The sequence below is a fragment of the Copadichromis virginalis genome, linkage group LG7, assembly GCF_057382275.1.
Source record: "Copadichromis virginalis isolate Kocher_CV1m ecotype Utaka linkage group LG7, C_Virginalis_male_GT1.1, whole genome shotgun sequence".
Lineage (NCBI taxonomy): Eukaryota > Metazoa > Chordata > Actinopteri > Cichliformes > Cichlidae > Copadichromis > Copadichromis virginalis.
Window position 1 is genome coordinate 15,678,336 of NC_140624.1, and position 17,307 is coordinate 15,695,642.

At 40.3% G+C, this 17,307-nt stretch overlaps 1 protein-coding gene across 1 annotated transcript; it reads right to left on the reverse strand.

The window, feature by feature from the left end:
* Positions 1 to 952: 952 nt before the first annotated feature.
* On the reverse strand, positions 953 to 15,933 carry LOC146704750 (protogenin B-like). The gene is made up of 19 exons (XM_085462084.1): positions 15,733 to 15,933; positions 14,895 to 15,194; positions 11,645 to 11,789; positions 11,373 to 11,506; positions 10,989 to 11,285; positions 10,615 to 10,774; positions 10,237 to 10,484; positions 9,488 to 9,652; positions 8,974 to 9,279; positions 8,109 to 8,294; positions 6,356 to 6,451; positions 4,099 to 4,285; positions 3,806 to 3,933; positions 3,512 to 3,682; positions 2,955 to 3,137; positions 2,110 to 2,233; positions 1,842 to 1,974; positions 1,653 to 1,748; positions 953 to 1,559 (listed from the first exon to the last, which is right to left on the reverse strand). Exons 1-19 carry the CDS (start codon positions 15,797 to 15,799, stop codon positions 1,182 to 1,184), a joined length of 3,504 nt encoding a protein of 1,167 aa, XP_085318210.1. The 5' UTR covers positions 15,800 to 15,933; the 3' UTR covers positions 953 to 1,181.
* Positions 15,934 to 17,307: the final 1,374 nt, after the last annotated feature.

Genomic DNA, 17,307 nt, shown 5'->3' on the forward strand with positions numbered 1-17,307 from the left:
CCCATACGGCAATATTTGTGAACGGTGACAGATGATTCTCTGAAAAATATAAACCTCATCTGTCACTGGGACGCTGGATCTTTGGTCTTGGCATCAACATTTTCGTACCAAGGATCGACTGAATAAAAGAAAAAAGGCTGTACCCATCTGAGGAAGCAGACAACTCTTTGGATAATAGCATCGGCATCACCGCTGCACTCAGCAATGGTCTAGAAGGCAAATGAAACAAGCCCCGGAGACTCCTGCTAAAGCTTTCACCAGAATAAAGCATTAATAAAATTTACAAAGAGGAAAATCAGCGTTCTAAAGGGAAATTTACATCACTGGCACAAGCAAAATTTGGGCAAGTACACCCTTTATGTAAATCTACTAAGTTTTTGGCTGCCTTAGAATATCTTCTGTAGTATCAAAAACTCTTTGGGTATAACTTTTCCCGTCTTTGGATGTCATCATCTAAAGTACGCAAAGCCCTTTGACGTTAAGGCATTATTAAAGCTTGAAGTTCAGTGCACTGGAAATGCCAAACAATACTGTTTGATAAAGCTCTACAAGGTTTGAAAAAAAACTGAATTCACTTTTCATCTTCACAACATACAGGATTCAAAGACAAACAGCATGTAACGAAAGCCCTTTCAACCATGAAAACAAAAACTACGCGATAACTTTCGAACACGGTAACAAGACGTGGCAATGAAGTGTTTTCACTTTGTCCCCTGAGTCAGAGATAATACTGCACAATAGGTGGTTAAAAACAAAAGGAGGTAGTAATGTATATAAAGAATAGAACATTGAGGTAGATAATCAGTCTAAAAAGGCTCAACTACATCCTCCGCTCCAGTGGAAAGTAGTTAAATATAATGAAAATGCACCGCAGTACATTTCTGACATTCTCTTTTTTGACATTCATCGTGGGTGAGTTTTGGTTTAGGACAGACCATGCCAAACACAGAAATACAGGTAGGAAGTTGTTTTAAAAAAATGGAAATAAAAATGTTAGGACAAATGTTCATACAAAATCCTGAGGTAAGTCCAAAGCAAACGCACACATCTTCCTTTGCAGCAGCAGGATTCCTGGTCCCTCGTTTCCCAGGAGATATCTAAAGGGCTTCCACTCGGGAAGCGGATGAGGTAGAAGTGGCATGACTCTGGCTGTTGGGAGAGCAGATGCAGGCCTGATGATGTTAGCAGCTGGCTGCTTGACAAGTACTGGAGACCACATGAGCCTCTGAGATGCCGCGAAGCAAGGAAGCATCAACCTCTTTTTCCACTTTGAACGACTGCTTCAGCTCCAAGACTGCGATGCTGTCGTCTGGCCCTAAAGATTCAGGCCTAGAGCTTCGGCTGCTCGACGGGCTGCTCATCTCTTCGTTGCTTTCTTCGTTGGAGTAGTGTCCAGAGTCACCTGTCTCTTGGCTGCCCTCACTGGTGTGAGAGCTCTCTGAGCGAAGAGGTCCATAGATGATCTCTCGTGATGAAGGCGGCAAGGGCGCTGAGCCGAGATGCTCCTCGTATCTCAGAACAGTTTTGCCAGCTTCGTACAAGCTGGCTCTGGTTTCGATCTGAAGATGAGGACAAAATTAAATTAAGATTCAAAAAGAAAAATCTATTTGGGGAAAAAGCTGAGTAAGCAAAAACAATGCCACATCACTTACATCGCTGTCAGCTGGATTTCTGATTTCTCTGTTGAAAAGCAGCCACTTCTTGCTGCTGACTGGACCCGTACCATTTATGATGATACTAGATCCACCCTGTAAAATGAGAGAATGTATGGAAACTACATGAGAGTGTTTTCTCAACAGACATGTAATCACGAGAACCCTATTTACTGTTCCGTTTCTCACCTTAGCATCTATGAAGTGATCACTCATCATGGGTATAAGGGCCTCAATATTCTCCGAATGCCGTTCACTGGGAAAACCAGAACGTGGACCTTCAGGAGCTCCTACAGCAATGACTTTATGACTGGAAGATTTTCTATTAGTTAAACAAATGACAATAAATATATAAATATCAGAAAGAATGCTTATGCTTTATTATATGATAATATAATAAAGCATATATTATATATGAAAGTATTTTTCCATCATTTGAAATACAGATAATCAGTACCTTTGTTTCCCCTTACTGATCAGAATCAAAGCACATGTAATTATACAGGTCAAAGCGATGCTCACACCAACGATGATCCCCGTCATAGACCTCTGGTCTATGTGGTAGAGACCATCAGAGAATACTGGAAGATAAATAGAGAACAATTAAAGATCTGCTATATTACAGGATTAACAGGCCCTGCGACAGACTGGCGACCTGTCCAGGGTGTACCCTGCCTCTCGCCCTATGACAGCTGGGATAGGCTCCAGCACCCCCCGCGACCCTGAAAAGGATAAGCGGAAGCGAATGGATGGATGGATGGAACTTAAAATACATCTAAGAGACGGAAAGCAGCCGTACCCATTTATTATTATTCTATTCAAACTCCTGTTAAACAAACCTGCATGTTTGTGGTTCACCGTCAATACTGCATGCAGTACTTGAAGTGAAGTCCACCAGGCATTTATTAGAAAAACACTTATATTCCCCCCTTAAATATCAAAATACACTGGACTGGATGGTATGGGACAGACCTTTGCCCAGACCTCTGTAAACTCTTTCCTGTCGAATTTATGGGATCAGTCACTTGTTTCGAGTCTTACTGAATAAAACATTATGTGCATTTTGGAAGTTCTTTGGAAGTGAGATACATCCCACAGTTTTTGTTTTTGCTTCTGCGATTCATCTCACTCTTTTAGGAGTTTTTGTCAACAAAAGGAACGTCCATTCAATAAAAATGAACTGAAATTAAACCTAAAGACACAATCCTAACACAATTACCACACGGGATTTTCAGTCCATTTCATTTCAGACATAGAAATGCAATGCCTTAGAAACCAAAGCCAGATAAAAGCATGTCTGACCTGTACTATCTGGAAACCAGTCAGAGTGTCTGGGATTTTTGCTTCGGTGGACGTTTCCTCGCTTCGGTGCCAGCTCCACGATCTCAGAGAAAGGACCTTCACCCACCTCACTGGAGGCAGCTATTTTTACAAGGTAGACATTTCCTGGCTCCAGCTTCTCCAGCAAGGCCATCGTATGACTCCCTATAAATGACAGCACAATCACACAGTAGAGATTAGATCATGGCTGAGAGGTACAGAACTAGAACACCAGAAGATCCAATTTGTCCAACTTTGCTTTGCAAAATATTTCAGTCACAAATGAGGAGATCATAAATTTGGGACTTTTCATTGTATGTTTTAATTAAGTATGGAGGCAAAGACAACATCATCATATGCAATTAAGAGGTAAAGTATACCAGAAGGAGGTGGTAAACTGGGTGTGAAACATTTTTTCACACTCAGTTTTAGTTTAGTTTGATTTAACTACAATAACCTTGGCTGGATCATTCAATCCCCCAAAGAATTATTCTGAAAAACGTATTTAACACATTATAAAAACAAAGTAAACTACTTGCCCTCTCTCTGGACTTTTTGCCAGTGTCCAGCAATCCAGTCTTTTTGTGAAGCATACAGGATGGTATAGCGTGTAATCACCACGTTGGACTCAGTGGGCTCCCTCCAGGACACCAGAGCGGTGTCTTCCTCAATCAGAGTTACTCGCACTCCTGCGGGAGGTTGGCTTGGTGCTAGGCACACAGAACACAGAACAACTCTGAGTACATTGGTGAAAAATATGCAATGAAATGATCAGAAAGAAACAGAAAGAAACACATTTACAGTAAAATGACGTTGCACTGATAGTTTGTTACCTGCTGGGAGGGTTTGATGGTAAACTACAGAACTCCAGGGACTCGACATCTGGTCCACATGAAGGCGCACCACAAACTCATAACGAGTGTTTGGATCCAACTTCTGAACTGTCACACTTTGCTTCGTACTGCAGAGAAACAAGATTCCCACATCATGGCAATTTGGCAGGAAATAGCCCAGAATACATTCTCACAAATTACATGAAATACAAGATGTGAATTATTAAAGGGATGTACTCATCAAACCAAACTAAAAGCAGGCTTCAATTCTCATGCCTTTGGGAGGTTCTTACGTTTGCAGGTAGCGTATTGCAAAGACGTTGTGAGTGCCCACAGGTGTACAGCGGACTGTATAACTGACAGCCTTGCCAGAGGGGAAAGGAGGATGACTCCAGCGCAGGGACACTGCAGATGAATTGCCATCCAAAACAGTGACTTGATTTGGAGGTGGAGGAGCTGCTGCAAGTTGGTCTCTAGCCGCTAAAGGAGGAAAGAACATGAAACTTTTTTTTTTTTTAATTTACAGGCAAAAGAAAAACCCAAGAGTTAAACTTTCCTCATTACAGGCCCCTTATTCAAGGGGAGGACTCAACCTACCAAACTTTAGGAATTATTATCTGGCCTCCCAATACCGATCAATTTTGATCTGGTTATATGCAGAGAGGAGTGAGGTTCGATGGGTTCCAATAGAACAATATGAGGTGAATCCCATATCATTAAAAGACGTCCCATTTCTAGGTACGAAAAAAATGTTTATCTAAGCTCACAAATAATTCGATAATATTAAACACCTTCCGTGCCTGGCAGGAATCCCACTCACTTCTAAAAATAAATATTTCTTTTTTTAGAAGGACACCCCTATGGGGCAATCCTGATCTCTCCCATCATATTTCCGACTCCATATTGCGGGGATGGAAGGATAGAAATATTCGAACTGTTGCCGATCTATACAATAATGACACATTTATTGACTTCCAACAACTAAAGGAAAAATTTAAACTTCCAGACCAAAATTTTTTTAAATTTCTACAAATAAGAGACTGGATCAAAGAAAAAACCAAAGGAACTTTCCCTGAGATTCCCAAAGAAAGTCCTTTTGAAACGCATCTTTGCACCAAACCATGGAAGTCAATAAAAGGAATAGCATCTTCAATATACACTATTATTAATGAAAAATTACCTGACTACAACAAAACGGCTCTGAAAAGAAAATGGGAGGCAGATCTGGGCTATGTTTATGAAGAGGTAGAATGGTACCATCTAATGGAACAGGCACAGACCATGTTAATTTCCACAAATCATAGACAAATGCAATTTAATATATTCCACAGGACATATTATACACCTTACAGATTACATAAAATTGATATTAATTACTCTCCCAAATGTTTGAGATGTAAGGTGATAGATGGTGATCTCCTTCATATGCTGTGGAATTGCCCAGTAATAGAGGAGTTCTGGAGACGGACTACTGAAATAATTTCAAGGGTGATTGGGATCCAAGTCGAAATGGACCCAAAACTATGGATTTTAGGTGACAGATTCTATAAACGTGGATTACCACAAGAAATATTTTATTTTACTTGCAAGTACTGCAGTTAAAAAATGTATTCTGACACATTGGAAATCTGAAAATTCTCCAACACTGAGATATTGGATTAATGAGTTAGCATCCTACTGTACACCTGAGAAGATATCGCATAGTGTAAAAGGGAAATACGGAACCTTTAAAAAAATTTGGGGACCATTTCTTTCAGTATTACCGTCTTTGGACTTGACAGAATATAGAGATGACGTAAATTCCTCTGGGTTTACCCTGAATTGATCCTTGGTTAGGCCCTTCTGATCAGAGTTCTTGAATGTTGTGCTGATTCTTGTGTATAGACGGGTGTAAATATGGGCTGTTTGGATACACGAATGTGATGAAGTTGATAGCCATACAGGGGTAAAGGGGTGGGGGGATGGTGGGAGGGGTTCACACGATATGTTTTTTTTTGTTTTGTTTTAAATTTTTGTAATTACCAATACTGTTACTATTATAATTATTATTTATTATTATTATTATTAATACGCCCGTATTTTCTGTGTTCGGTCCTCAGATGGTTGAGGCAATGTTAGAAAGATAAAGATACTAGAGTGTGTTCCTGAGAATTTTTTTTTTTTTTTTTGGTCATAATGACCAGTCAAGCTTTGGCTAGTTGATGATACTTTGTCCCATAACTGTAAACGTCTTTTATTGTTTGTTTCTGTTTGTTTGTTGTTCATTTTCAATTTAAAAAATGAAAATAAAAAGTTAAAAAAATAAAAAATAAAAAATTTACAGGCAAAGTTTGTATTTCATTTTTAGTGTCAGCCATGAAAGCACTGAAGTCATTTACTATAAATACACTATATTGTACAAGACCATCATCAGAAGACCAAACTGAATGAATGAAAACACGAAGAAATCATTCATCTAAGGCTTGTGTGTTGACAAGATTTTCACATAAAGGTTTGGGTTGGCTACAAAAGAGCAGTCTTTGGGAATGGATGATTTACACCAATACTTACACACACATCCCGGGGTACTGATGGTCTGGTCTCTCTGATGACCATCTGCAACCTTGCTGACAGCCAGAATCTTGACGTGATACTTTTTCCGTGGATCTGGAAAGATAATATTCAGATTTTAGCCATTTTAATGGACATTTTGCTAGAATAAAAACATTTAATATTTAAAAAATATTGTCTAGCAAAGCTGAAGGCTGAGAGATCATGGTGGTTAATAATCTATTTAAAAAAAAGAGTGAGAGGGGGACATAAGGACAATTAGCTGCAGGAGGGTAACTGCTGGTCTTAACTGGCCATCCCCCATGTATGGACAATACTTGGCCTCCTGAGTCACCCCAACCTTTCATTTGTCTCGTGGTGTCATGTGTAACGACCATGAGAAAGCTCAACCAGGCCCAAGCCAATGTAAATAAGGTGACGCGCTCAAATCTCCAGCATGAATGTTGTCACTACATGATTCTGCACTTAACTGACTTTACAACTATGAAGCTCTGACACCACAAGCTTGCTTCAATATACAATACAAATTACTGATGTCCACAGAAATAAACAAAGGTGGATGAGGTAAAATATTTGAATAAGACATTCAGGACAGCCACAAAAAAAAAAAAAAAAACTGAAGTAAACAAGACCTCTAAGGTCAGAACTTTTCTTTTAAAAATATTCTGTCACATTGCATATTTTAACTTGAGAAACTACCATTTTTCCTCAGCACCTAAATCAGGATGCTTTTAGGGAGCGTTAAAATCTGTAATGCCTCTGGAGTGAAAGGTCATCCTTTGGGTATTGACCAGTGAAGGCAATATGTCCAGGCCTGTTGTGGGGGCTGGGGTAGGGGCAGCGTTCAGCTGCTGGGATTGTGGGCCCATGGGACAGGAGGGGGGTTTGACTGGGGTCCCCGGGTCAGGCCAAGAACAGAAAGAATCCAGGAGCAGGACTGTGGGATAGGAGGTGGGCCTCTTTTGTTATTTTCTATCGCTTTTGTGTTACAGCTTTAAACTTGGAGCAACAAAAGAAGTTCAGCGATATTGTAAAATATCAGACTAATAGCCACTTGTGATTTTTTAAACTTAAATAATACTGAAGAGTTTTGAATTTTTAGACAGGTTAGTAACACAAATAGATTTCCAAACAGAAACATGTAAACTTCTCCTGTTTCAGCTTATTTGGGACTTAGAAATCAAACTGTGCTCAAAGACTAATTCATATAAATAATTTTTTTTTTTTTTTTTTTTTTTTTTTATAAATCTGTAGATTATTTAAATGGACATCAGAGACAACTGGTGGGGGTAGGGTACTAATCCAAGTGTGCTGTCCCATGGCTAGAGGTCAGTGGCTTGCTCTGGTCTTTGTTCATGTGCACTAGTGTCCATCTGAAAAAAGGGTAGCGGCCAGGGTCTTACATGCCACGTCTGGCCCTGGACAAAACACAATGGCTAAGCATAATTATGCAATGCCCGAGATGGCTAGTAGTGGTGGGAGGGACATCTGGAACCTGACCTCTAAACCTGGGAGCCTCCAGCCTGACTGGAGAGTACTGCTGGTTAGGCAGGAGAGGTCAGCACATATTGATCAGGATAGGGGATGGAAATGCAAATGCAGAAGCTGACTGCCCATCGAATTAAATTTGAGTGATGCAAAAATGGCCCATCACTCTCTGCCGTCTCCTGTCCAAAGCACAGGTGCAGATAAAGGAAATTCACTAATCGTAAACATTTTTTTTAATTTACTCCTGGGTTCTAGGCACACTCACCAAGGCCACCAATCGTGTACGTATTTGTTTGAGCCTGCAGCTGGATGTCGGGCTGCTCTGGTTGTCCTTCCTCATGGTAACACAGACGATAGCCCTGAATAGCCACAGATTCAAGGGAGCTTTGCCAGCGTGCCACAATGGAGGTGCAGTTTAAAGCTTCAAGTTGAAGAATAGGGGCTGAAGGCACTAAGAAGGCGGCAGAGAGAGCACTCATGAGAATTATGAGACTACTGACATAACAGAAAACAAAAATAACAACAGGACAGCCAAAGAATGGATTGACGCTGCAGTCAAACCAAGAATTCCCTTTTGGTTTTAGTGTTTTACAACAATGTGTAAATATAAAGCTAAAATTCAGCTCTGGTGGAAAAAAACAAAAACAAAAAAACAACCTCCCCAGCACACCAGGCTATGAAAATAGGATATTCTTTCCCCCACATAGATGCCTGAGGCCCTCTCTTTATGACCCGTGACTGAGGCCAATCTAGCATCACTGACAGCAAAGGGCAAAGGTTTCTGAGTAACCAACACAAAGACTGTGGGACAATGCTAAAACAGCAAACTCCAGTCATACGCTAGCCACTCTGCATGAACTCTAGTGTCCTGGTTTTCAAAGAGCAGCCAAACAGCAATGCGACAAAAGAAAAAAGGTTCTGCTAGTTACACGTTTAAACACCATCTGATTTCACTTTGCTGTAGCATTTACTAATTTGCTTTTTAAACTTAATTTATTTTTATACTGCATGAAAACAGGAATAAACTAGAATCACAATCATGTGATGAGCCTGCAGAGACTTTTTTTTGTTTTTTTTTAAAGCAGCTAAATGTACGTTTTTTTTCCTTTATCAGACTTCTGCTGGTTTACCTTTGTTGCTGGAGGTCTTAGGCGTACGGTGTGATGTCCATGCTGAGGGCTCACACCAACCCACTCGGGTGGCTGCGGCCATGCGGAGCAGGTAGATGGTGTCAGGCTGCAGCCCCTCCAGCAGGTATTCAGTGCTGTTCTGCAGTAGCTCTACAGATGTGACGGTGCTGTCTGCAGCTGTGCGATAAGAGAGTCTATATGCAGACACACGACCGCGGCTCACCTTGGCTGGCAGTGGCTGCCAGCTCACCTGGATGTCTGTTGTGCTCTGGCTGGTCAGGCTCAGCTCAGGAGTACGAAGAGGCACTGGAGGAAAAAAATTGGATATAGAAAATGTATTAAAAACTAGAGATTTTTCTACTTATTATTCAAATCAACCAAATTTTCTTAATAAAAATCTGATTCATAACACTACAATCTTGCCAATTTCCTTTCAAAACATGCTTTGCATACAAGCTAGCTTAACTACCAAAATGATTTACTGCGAGGAATGTTGGAAGCGCTTCAAGCTTACCATCCTCCAGGGTATGTTGACTGACTTGGTCTGACATTCGACTGGCTCCCATTGGCATATAAGCTACAATGTAAAAGCTGTAGTTTCGAGCTGGCTCCAGGTCATCGATGATGTAACTGGTAGTGTCGTTGCCAATAACAACTTGGTATTCTTCGTTGTTTAGACCTGGAAAAAAAAATAAAAATAAATAATCATACAGCAAGTCATTAATTAGGGTAAGATTATCCACACAAGAGTGAAAAAAAATAAAGCGAGTTCAACTTGGTAGTTAAGTGTGCGTCCTATAAACAATCAGTGCTTGGAAAGAAAAGTTTCTGAATTCTCTTTTTTGTGTGTAAACGTGTAATGAAAATGATAAACATACAATTGATTCCAGCCAGCATAAAATAAACCCAGTTTAACATCTAAAAGACATGATTTATTGGAGGAACTCAGCTATTACTTTAATGGTTAAAGTGAATACAATCTTACAACTTTAGTTTGCAAAACTGTGATTTTTTTTAAAGCTCGCCGTCCCTTTAAGTCCGAGCAGAATGAGCTAGGGAGTGGACAAAGGGCTGAATAAGCCTGTTGTTATTTAAGTGAAGTAGCCTTGACCCCTGCGCTGTGCAGCAGCAACAGATGGCCTTCACCAAGGAAAGTTGATCATGTGAGAGTGTGATGCAGCATAAAGATGTAGACCCGTCAGCCTTTTAAGGCCCAAATTATAAGAACAATCAAATAAACCATCTTTTTCCTCTCTGTCTCACCTTCAGCCTTCATATAATGGACAGAGTAGGCAATGACTTTGTCCGTATTGTACAAAGGTCTCTCCCAAGCCAGTAAGATAGCAGAGCTTGAGATGGTCTCAGCATGGATATTTCTCGGAGCACTGGGCCGGTCCTCAGACATGACAACAATAAGGCGAGCCAAGGATAGCACAGATCCCTGTTCATTCTCTGCCACACACTGATAGATGGCATCATCCTCAGGAATGATCTGTGTAATCACCAGTTTACTATGAAACAAAAGAAAAAAGGAAAAAGAAAAATCAGCAAAGCCAAAGAAGCCAGCTTATTTAAGCAGGTTTGTCTTTCATAATGTTTAATTAAATTTAAGCGAGCCCAAATCTCCCGTCTATACTTTACCTGTTGTACATCTTAATCCTCCCATTTAAGTGAACTTGTTCTCCATTCTTCAGCCAGGTGATGCGAGGTGTAGGCACTCCCTCTGCTTGGCACATGAACCGGGCAGTGCCTGCCCTCGGACGGGTCTGGCTCTCAGGTTTCTCAACTATGTTTGGTGGCACTGAAACAACAGCATAACAGAAGAGCTAATGGTTACCTTTTATTAAGCCATGGAGTTCTAACTGTGTGGCATCTTGCACCTAACACGTTTGTTACTTGGACGTATAAACATTTGCAAAACCTTTAGTTATGAGTCTGTATACTGAATATAAGAACCAGGCCAAAGATGTGATCTGAAGACATCTGTGGCGTAATCATCAAAGACTGATCATTACCCAATACTGTGAGGTTGGCTGCAGCAGTGGTGTGGTTGCGGGTTCCGGGGGTGGTGGCCCTGCAAACGTAGACTCCGCTGTGCTTGGTACTGACATCAGTAATAACCAGGTTTCCATTGCCCAACACTTTGGCATTGTACACATCGATGGGTTTACTGTCAGCACGGCTCCAGGAGATGATGGGCCGGGGATTGCCTGTGGCCACACACTCCAACACCACCGTTTGGTGAAGAGAAACGGTCACATTTTGAGGTCCAGCAATGATTCTGGGTCTCTGACGTAGTTTAGGGCCTGCATCTTCACAAGAAAATGTAAACAAAAAAAGTCAGGGAATGACAGTGCTTAACATTCATTCGTAAAATGCAGTCAGTGCAATTAATTTACCTAGGTTGACTGTCAGTGTGGCCTCTCGACTCTTCAACACACTACCGATGTTAGTTGCCACACATTGATAGTGTCCGGCATCCTCCAGTTGTACATTGTGAATCTGAAGAACTCCGTTTGGCAAAACAGTTATTCTGAAAACATACAAAACATACAGTCTGGGTCAAGCTAGAACGCTCATGTGAAACCCAACAGAAGATGGAGCTGTAGGCTAAAAAATAAACTGATAAAAATGTGCCTAAATAAAGTTATAATTATGTTTCTGCAGTTACCTGTCTGTCTGCAGTGGCAGTGTCCTTTGGTTTAGCTCCCAGGTTATGGTGGCAGGTGGGCTTGAGATGACTGCACAGGAGAATCGTGCCACAGAGCCCACAGTCACCACAACAGGCACAGGATGCAACACAAACTCTGAGATACCTGTGAAAAAAATTAAACAATCAATTTCAACTAATTAATTTGTTTTAGTACCAGATGAATATAATGCATTTCTTTTGGTAAAATATACATTATGCATACAATGCCCTGACTTTGATGAATGGTAATTGATTAGATGAAAGGTACTGATTTTATTTTTGTGCAGATGAGCTATGAGGTCCTCTTCTGACCAGCTGGCCTAATCAATGGATCAGTCCAACAATGACACTGAATGATGCATTATTATATATGAAAAGTAATCAATTCACTTCACATAAAAAACAAAAAACAAAAACAAAACTGTAAACAAAAGTAGACATGAGAAATGTCGAACAATGCTGAACTATAATGCTGTGGTTATTTTTTTGCACACACATGCAACAATTAGCTTTTCTTACACATATTTTAGTCATTTAAATCGACTTTAAAATTACAAAAACAGTGCACTCTTTATTTAGGCACTTCCGAAACGTGTTTTAATAGCCACCACAAATAAACAACCACCAATCTGCATTTAACTGAAGGCTACAAGATATGATCAATGATCTTCATTTATTAAGGTGATAACCATCTCCCTGCCCCCTCACTCACAGGAAGGAAGTCAATATCATGTTAAAGGAAATCAATGCTCTGTTTACCCACTAAAACTTCCACATTCAGATTCTGGGATTTAGAACATCAATAATTGAAGAGCAATGCTTCAATTTAAACTCTCGTCTCATCAGTATCAAACAAATAAAACTTTGATTCTGTATCTGTGAGGCGAATTAAAGACTGCTTTTTGAATGGATTTGGGAATTGTTCCTCTGAACTTGCAATAAGGGGTTGGTTTAAGGTTAATGTACAACGGCAAAATATCACAAAAATAAATACACTTATTTAGTCGCCAATCATTTGTCTCATTGTAAAGTCTGTTACTAGCCACATGCTCCCATTTCTGACACCAAGGCAAGCTGGTGGACATCCTGAAAACACACACACAGCGTCTGGTAGGACGTTAACAATACGATGCTGACCACCTGGTTTTGCTCTTGTAGATAGAGGGTGTGGCCAATCTGCTAATATGGTCACCCCTGTTGTAGACTGCAGATCAATGTCTAGGTCAAACAACAGAAAGGTCTCTCCAAAGAGGTCAAAGTGCACTGCAACCCAGTGTCAATTCCATTTTAGCCCAAACTGGCCGGATCGAAGCCAGTTTACCATTGGTCAACCAAAGAGACCTGGTGATTCAAATGTGGGGTTTTTTTCCTCCCCCAAATGAGATACTTGTAATGATCTGAACTATTGCGAATAGATTTTATATACATATCAAAGGGCAGGCCAAAATTTAAAGCCACACCTGTGTTCATATTTGCAAAAGAAATAGTTTCTATGGCCAGCTGGAATATAATCAGATCTTCTGATTGTCAGATGAAGGCACAAAAGTGTGAGAAAACCTAGCTGGACCTTGCAGCTGTTTCTCCCAACACTTTTATTCCTTTTACATGATTTGTGTGGTTTTCCCAGCAATTAACTGATGAGTTTTACCAACTTAGAAATGCCATCTTTCTTAAAAAAAAAAAAAAAAAAAAAAAAAAAAGCATTTTTGTGTACTAATGTAGTAAATTTCAACTGCATTCATAATTTTTTGTGGCACACCATTTGGAATCAACTGTTGTAAGCAATGTTCAGAAAGACGTGATTTCTGACATCTTTCCAGTTCTTGGATTTGTTAAAATTGGGGACTTGGTGAAAGAAATAACCTTAAAAATGCCTCCTTTTATGTGGATGATCAGGCTCAATCACTCACATGACAAACTGGCCTTTCTTTAACAAAAGCGCTGTGCTTGACAGGGCAACAGAGAGGCTGATCCAGTGAAAGGGGTTGTGGGCTGGGCAGAAGAACAGCAGGCCGACCCAGCTAAAGCAGGCCTGTGACATCACAAAGCCTTTCCCCAGCTGACCCCTGACCTCAGGACCTCTGGACAGAAGGGGAGCACAGAGGAGCCCCATCCTCCACTCCCCTGCCTGCAGCTGACCAAAAACCTTTAACCCTTTCACAGACAATGGCTGAATCCCAAACCAAACTTGACTTTGGAATATTTTTAAGTGGTCAACTGCTAGAAATTCTTATTAAATAGAAAACAACTGCAAACAGTGCATTTTGGTGGAAAGTCAACAGTGGGGATGAATTTATTCAAACATAAAAAACTTTTGTTTTCCTCCATCAAATGTCCAGTGACAGGAACATGCACTAGCTTCTGTTTGCTAACCCATCAGGTTTATGTGTAGATGCCTCTCTAAATGTCCGTACTGGGCAAATAAATTGTAAAACATTTTTTATTGCTTTGAATATCATCTTCTTGGATTGAAGTTGTAGTTTTTTTTTCTAATGCTGAGTATTAATGCTAATCTCTATAACCCCAGTGCCCTCTCAGTATATTGCAGAGGCCAGTACTAGTTTCCATGACACCCGTCATGGGATATCCCCTTCTAAGAACTATGAAAAGTGTCCATGGTAGACCAGGCCCATTGTATAGACACAGCTGTCCTGGCCACTGATATGTGGACAAATAAATGCCCCAGGATCAGGCCTTTTCTTCTGGATCAGCCAGGGGCACTCCAAACAAAGGCTTAAAGGCAAATGCTTTTCAGAGATTCCTTGGGGTAGCAGACCATCCGTCAATTACACACCACTATAGTCCACTCATATTTAAAGAAAGGAACTGATAATTCCTTACTTTTGGCACTATTTATAGGATACATACCATAAAATGTGTGAGTGATACTTAGTCAAAATACAGAAAACCTGGTCTGCTTGATTATGGAGTATTTATGAACCTTTAGATTTACCCCCCATCTACATTTAGCGGTCTTTTACAGTGATTTTAACACTGGACTAGCAGCTTTTAATTCTGACACAGAAGCTTGTGTTTCAGAGGATCTTCCCAGGAAAATAAAAGCAGAGGGACTGAGGTACATCTGCCTCCCCTTTCCAGGTTTGTTGTCCATGAACTTGCCATTGTGATTTTTGCATGCTGACAACACCACAAAGTCAATACCACCAGCAAGTCTAACCAGTCATCACACTGATCAATGGAAGAAAGTCCAAGTTAGATCCATACTCACTTGCGATAGTCAAACGTGATCTTTGGCTTAAGATAGCTCCAAATTTGTTTTGGGAGAGGCACTGGTAGAATCCTTCATCTGAATCCTCCTTGGTATGCTTTATCTTTGGTATGTACAAGGAGCCATTTGGCAGGAAGTGTATGTGCTCACTTTCTGCCAACTTAACCCCATTCCTCAGCCACTTGATGGTGACTGGAGGCTGTCCATGGGCCTGACAGTCCAATACAGCAGGGTCCTTTGGTAATACAGTAACATCACTGGGTTCTGTGATGAAGGACAACTCGCTAAAACATAAAACACCTACAGGGAAAGAGAGGCTGCATTATTAAGAAGAGAAGAAGACTAAAGCAGGTCATATTTACTCTATAACCTGTCAGAAAAACCTCACTGATTACAGGATTATTTTTATTTTAAAGACCATCCAGCATTATGTAGTTGACATACATGTATTTTCTCAACATAACAAACTCTATAAAAAGCAGATGCAAGTCTTAATGTTAATATTTAACGTGTTAGGACAATTTATAATTGGGAAACAATGATGTGAAAATAGTATCTGACGTGAAAGCTGAAGGTCCCAAGCGACGGAGCTTTATCGCCTTAAAGTTAAACGTTTAGCGACATGCCATCTTATCTCATCTCATTCAACGTGGAACAAAAAACAAAGCTATATAATAGAGCTAAAATAGTTTGTTTCAAAGAAGAACGGCTGTAGGCAATATAAGCGTAATGTACAATCAACGGTAGAGGTGTGTGGACAGAAAAGGTCAAGCACCGCTAAAAGTTAGCTCATTCACAACCATAATATCAATAATTAAAAAAACAAACAAACACTTACTTGATAAAGGAAGACACAAAACAAAAAGCAACCAGTGCCGGAAAAATTTCATCTTAAAATGTGCCATTTATCCAGAGTGCTCTGTCATTTTCCCCCCACCGAGCGAACGCTGCTCCTCTCCGTGATGCTCTCAAATCCCCAATGAGGCTTCTGCCAGCAGAATAGCACCAGCGGCTCTACTGGGGTACCGGGGAGAGGGGGCCCCACCCCGCCCTCTAACGCATGCGCACATAATAAACGAGCGTAAAAGTGAAGTCAGATGACCACGCGCTCCTTGGAAAGTCTCACAAGATGACAATCTCTAATTATTATTATTTTTAACTAAATACTTTTATTTATAACACCTACACAGTGGTCTAGCCCCGAGGTTTCACACATACAGACAGCTCGTCCCACTGGCTGGCTTTGCAAAGTGTGAAAAATCATTAAAAAGAAAAATAACACCTTGCTAGCCCACAGACCACAATTTGTTTGGCATTACAAATCTGATGTAGCTCATTATCACAGCTCTTTAAGGCCCTCACCTGAACAACAGCATATCTCACAGACAGGAATACTTCATGCAGCTAAATGAATGTGACATTGAGTTTCACCCTTTGTGAGTATGTAAATTCCTATTAATGTATTAATAATATCATCTGTAAAAGACTGCTTTGTTATGGCATAATGTTGTCCTTTCTTTCTTTTGTTCTAATCTAACTCTGTGTTTAATTACATATTTCAGTGAGACTTTCTGAATATTTAAGGTTTACTTGTTAACGTTTCGTGGGATTTCATGGGGCCTCCAGTTGTTGTCCTTCTCCATTATGTAATTTGCCATTTTTGCTTACTCTGCATGTGACACAGCCTTCCATGCCTATTAGTTTGTTCATGGATTTGTAAATACCATAAAGACCTATAGAAAACTGAATTCAATTCCTTTTAGGCTGTTAACATTTCAGCATCAAGCACTGATCAGAGCATTGACTAGATTACCTACACACTGATCAGAAATCAACAACCAGTTTCCCATGTTTCAATAGATCAAATGTTCTGGACAACAAAATAAGATGAACGTTTGAATTATCAGTTACCAGCAGTTAATAAGGTCATATTGAACAGCATCTGCTCCTATAGTAGAGCCTAGTAATTATGATGAGATATTGATGGCTACTAGTCAGCTGCTTAATGAATTCAGATATTGATCCAGCGACTGTGCCTTTTGACAATGGCCCTCCTGTCTCCAGGCTCTCATTCAGTAGCAATACAATGGACTCCAGCGGTGAGCTCAGCCACGCTGTATCAGCAAAACCTCCCTCCACTGGCACAGGTAAATAAAGTCATCAAGCTGGTAACTGTGCTCCCTCACAAAACATATCACACTCTCCTTCTCAGCTACATCTATGAATGGATGTTTACCGATTTCAGAGGATTACTACTTAAAAACATGCATCGCCAAACTCCAATATCCAATCAAATGAGGAGACACGAGTGTAATTATGTATTGATTAGAACTAACTATTGATTTAATCATTTAAAGCCTTCTAGTCATAACCCAAGGCTCAAAATCATTTGTCAGGCAAATAGCATGTGCTA

What these genes read in the sequence shown, in the direction of transcription:
- LOC146704750 (XM_085462084.1), bottom strand. Translation starts at nt 15,799, where the DNA reads ATGGCACATTTTAAGATGAAATTTTTCCGGCACTGGTTGCTTTTTGTT. An exon ending in GCAAAAAGTCCAGAGAGAGG is followed by an intron (nt 3,138 to 3,511) that starts GCAAGTAGTTTA and finishes TGTCATTTATAG; the next exon opens with GGAGTCATACGATGGCCTTG. An exon ending in GAAATCCAGCTGACAGCGAT is followed by an intron (nt 1,560 to 1,652) that starts GTAAGTGATGTG and finishes CCTCATCTTCAG; the next exon opens with ATCGAAACCAGAGCCAGCTT.